The sequence below is a fragment of the Aptenodytes forsteri genome, unplaced genomic scaffold (genome assembly GCF_000699145.1).
Source record: "Aptenodytes forsteri isolate BGI_AS27 unplaced genomic scaffold, ASM69914v1 Scaffold25, whole genome shotgun sequence".
NCBI lineage: Eukaryota > Metazoa > Chordata > Aves > Sphenisciformes > Spheniscidae > Aptenodytes > Aptenodytes forsteri.
The window spans coordinates 745631-749554 of record NW_008796180.1 but is presented as its reverse complement, the minus strand read 5'-3'; the positions used below and the strand labels follow the sequence as shown (position 1 = coordinate 749554).

The following is a 3924-nucleotide window of genomic DNA, read 5'->3' as shown; positions in this document are numbered from 1 at the left end:
TGCCCTTTTGGAGCGGCGCTTCGGTGGCCATCAGGGCTGCTTCCGGCAGGGCCCCGCTGCCGGCTAACAAAGCTGGCCCTGTGCTCCTTGACTTATGGCTCCATTTACTCGACCCTTTCAAGGGAGCTGCGCCGGCGGCCCCCGCGCTGTGAATCGGTGGCGGCCGGGACAAAGCTCTTTTCTCCCCCGCCGGGCTCGGGGCAGGGGACCACGCTGCTACTGCCAAGGAGCAACCGGGGCGTCCCCAGCCGAAGCAGCTCTATTGCTCCTTCCCGGGGCTCTGCACAGCAGCGGGGTGCAGGCTGGCACGGCGGGGGGCTGCTGCCGGTGAATGATGCTCTCCCCCTTCCCCTGGGCACCGAACCCTCCTGGGCTGCAGGGCCGGCTGTTCCCCGGCTCTTCAGGGCAGTTAATTCCCATCAGAAAACCATTGGCTGCCAAGTTCCCTCCTGATAAAGGCTTGGGTGGCAGCGAGCATGGCATCCAAGACTGGTGAACCTCTCGGCTCCGCTCGCTGTTCCTGGACACCAAAAGCCACCCAGCAGAGTGCCTGCACCCGTGGAAGTGTCCTGCCAGAAGCTCGACTAAGGAAGCCCCTGGAAAGGGCTGGGCAGACCCTGGGGCTGGGCATTTGCAAGGGAGACGAGGGCTCACAGCAAGTGCTATGTGGTAGGAAGCTACACGCTGCAATGCCCAAGGGCTGGGGGTCTCGGCTGGACACCGGGGTCCTCTCCTCCAAGCCCAGGGACACGCCCCTGCCTCCCCATTGCTGTGGTGCAACGGGAAACTGAGGCAGGGAGCACTACAGAAGACCTGGTGAACCCAGCTCTCCCCTCTGCAATGTCTCGCCCTGGAAAAGGCAGCGTTACCTCTGCATTCGGCATCTGAGATGGCCGTGCACTCCTTCACCATCACCTCGTTCTCCTCGCAGGTGGTGCAGGGCAGGCAGGGGTCCACGAAGTTGGCTTCGCTGGAGAAGGTGCCCTCGGGACACTCCTCGCAGACCGTGTCCTGCGAGTCCTGGCAGGGGAACATGAGGCCGAAGCCCACCTCGCACACCCGGCACTCCCTGCAGCTCCCGCTCGGCTCGTCCTGGTCGCAGGTGGTGCAGGGCAGGCAGGGGTCCACGAAGTTGGCTTCGCTGGAGAAGGTGCCCTCGGGACACTCCTCGCAGACCGTGTCCTGCGAGTCCTGGCAGGGGAACATGAGGCCGAAGCCCACCTCGCACACCCGGCACTCCCTGCCTGAAGCCCCCTGCAGCCCCCGCCCGGCTCGTCCTGGTAGTAGCCGTAGGCACAGCGGCACACGGCATCGTCTGACTCCACGCAGGGCGCGGACATGCTCTGCAACCCCACGCACTGTGTGCAGGGCTTGCACGGCTCCGTGGCGCTCACCGTGTCCGAGTAGGTGATGCCTGGCAGGGGACAGAGGGTGAGGTGAGCTGGGTCCCAGCATGGCGTCCCCATCCCCGTGGCCACCTTGCTCCCCGGCGCTGGCTTCGTCCCATCACCAAATGGTGCCGGGCTGGGGAGATGGGCTTGTGCAGCAGCTGCTGGCTGGGACCGTCTCCCCTTTCACCATTTTCCCCCACCTCCGGGCCAGAGGTGGAGGCGTCTCCCCCTGCAGCCGCCCAACACCATCGAGCGTCCCCCAGCCTGCAGGCTCCGCTCCCCGTTAACGGCTGCACCCTTTCTGCAGCAATTCCCCAGCTCAGCAGGGATCCAGCCTTTGAGCTCCTGCAGCCTGGGCAGGGCTGGATCCCGCCCTCAACGTGCCCATCCCAGCGCTTGGTGCTCGTGTCCCTGGGCGAGCATCCTTGTCCCCAGCTGGAGCACCGTCCACATTTTCAACCTCTAGATGGTCCCCGTGGGCATCCTACAGCCATCGCTGCTCCCCAGCATCCCAAACACTTTCTCCTCTGCATCCTGCCCAGGGGGTCCCTCAGGGCATCGCCGCCCTGTGCCCCCCTCCTCGGCCGCGTGTCCCCGCTGGGCTCAGGGAGGCCGGGAGACGCGGGGCATGATGTGAACAGGAGGTTACAACACTAATTGCTGACTCTCCTCTGATCCCCAGGGCTTGCTCTCCGGTTTCATCCTGCAGGACTGACTCTGCCGGGGAAATCAATCCTCCTCGTGCAGCCAGGCAAGCCGCCCCCGTGCCCCCTCCCTCCCCCTGCAAGCTCCCAAAGGTGTTTGAAGATATTTTTAGCCCGGGAAAACGGGTCAGCTCCCGTCCTGGAGGGCACAGCTGCTGTCCCTACGTCGGCTGCCTCCCATCGATCTCCCCGGAGCCCGCGCTGCTGCAATGCCCTGTCTTCCCTCGTCCGAAACACCAGGGGAAAGTCCAGCCTCCTTGATGGAGAAGGTGTCGGGGAGATCAAGCACAATCTCTCTGCTAGCCCTGCTCCTTGGGAAGTCAATCCAGCCACGTGCTAACCTTTAATTACCTGCCTGTCTCCGAGGATGATTGTGGGAGACGGTAATTCCCACCCTCAGTGGCCTCCAGCTTCCCTGGGTGGCCAAGAGGAGACTGAGCCATGGACAGGCTCAGGGCAGAGCTGTTCTGGTGCTTAATTTTTGGCTGCTTTCAAGATAAAGGGGAATGAAAAGCCCCGAGTCCCTGGTGATGGACAGGGTTAGAGGGATGGAAGTGCCGTCCCAGCCTCAGCAGCTGCTTTCCCACCGTGGCTCAGGGCGAACCCTGAGCAGCGACAGCCATGACATTTCCACCCCCCCAACATCTCCCCCTGCCCCATGCCTGTGGGTGGGCAGGCACCCCCTGGGTGTCCTGCTCCTCTCTCGGGGCCGTCCCCATGCCCTCCCTGGAACTGCAGGACCCCAGGGACGAACCTGCTCTGCTGCTGCCGGCCCCGAGCCGCTGCCTTGGCTCTGCCCCGGGCTGGGTGAGCAGCCCCTGCCCCGCTGCCCGGCCGAGCGAGCAGAGCCGGAGCAGCACCAGGTCGGCCGCCAGCGTGCGCAGTTCCCATTAACCTGGGCTCATCCTTTGCATTATTCTGAATTATTGATAGGCACCATTAGAGCGGGGAAGTGGCCAGGAAAGGCATACGGCTGAGTGGGCACATTTTCAGTGGCAGCAAGGTATCTGAGCTGAGCAATTACAGCTGAGATTCGAACGGGGCCCCCTCCTTCCCGCCCGCAGCGATGGAGGCTGGCGAGGAGGATAAATAAATCATGAGACAGCAATCAGGGGTGGCTGGCAAGGGGGGGGGGGAGAAGGAAAATTCTAATAAAAAAGGCAAGTGGCCATCTGGGCTAATGCAGGGACCATCTCCTCTGGCCCCTCAGCCCCCGTGGGCTTTGGCAGGGGTGGTGCTTTTGTTGTAGCAAATTTTTGCAAAACAATTTGGCTGGTGAATCGGGAAGACATCCAAGGCAAGAGCTCGGAGGCAGCCCGGGGTGGAGGTGGGGATCTCGGCGGCCCAGGGCCGTGCCCGCATTCCTCCCCGCCGGCTCACGCTTGGCAGGCAGAGCGCTTTGCCGGGACCAGGGCTGCCTGCACCTGCCCAGCGCCTGCGGCAGCGGGATCCAGTGCGAGCCCAGATCCAAAAGGACCCTCTCCCCATCCCGGCAAGGGCTGACAATGGGGTTTGCAGGTCTCCTTCTCTCCCCACGCCTCTCCTCTGGCCCCTCAGCCCCCGTGGGCTTTGGCAGGGGTGGTGCTTTTGTTGTAGCAAATTTTTGCAAAACAATTTGGCTGGTGAATCGGGAAGACATCCAAGGCAAGAGCTCGGAGGCAGCCCGGGGTGGAGGTGGGGATCTCGGCGGCCGTGCGCCGTGCCCGCATTCCTCCCCGCCGGCTCACGCTTGGCAGGCTTTGCCGGGACCAGGGCTGCCTGCACCTGCCCAGCGCCTGCGGCAGCGGGCACCAGTGCGCGCGCACACCCAAAAAGACCCGTCCCCCCCA

General features: G+C 63.9%; 1 protein-coding gene across 1 annotated transcript in view; it reads right to left on the bottom strand.

Annotated features, from left to right (window-relative positions):
* NGFR (nerve growth factor receptor) overlaps positions 1 to 3924 on the bottom strand; it is a 10453-nt gene that overhangs the window by 3334 nt on the left and 3195 nt on the right. Inside the window, exons 2-3 of the mRNA XM_019474246.1 lie at positions 1283 to 1414; positions 870 to 1097 (exon numbers count right to left, since the gene is read on the bottom strand). Of these exons, the coding sequence (XP_019329791.1) occupies positions 870 to 1097; positions 1283 to 1414 (360 nt within the window). The remainder of the gene's footprint in view (positions 1 to 869; positions 1098 to 1282; positions 1415 to 3924) is intronic.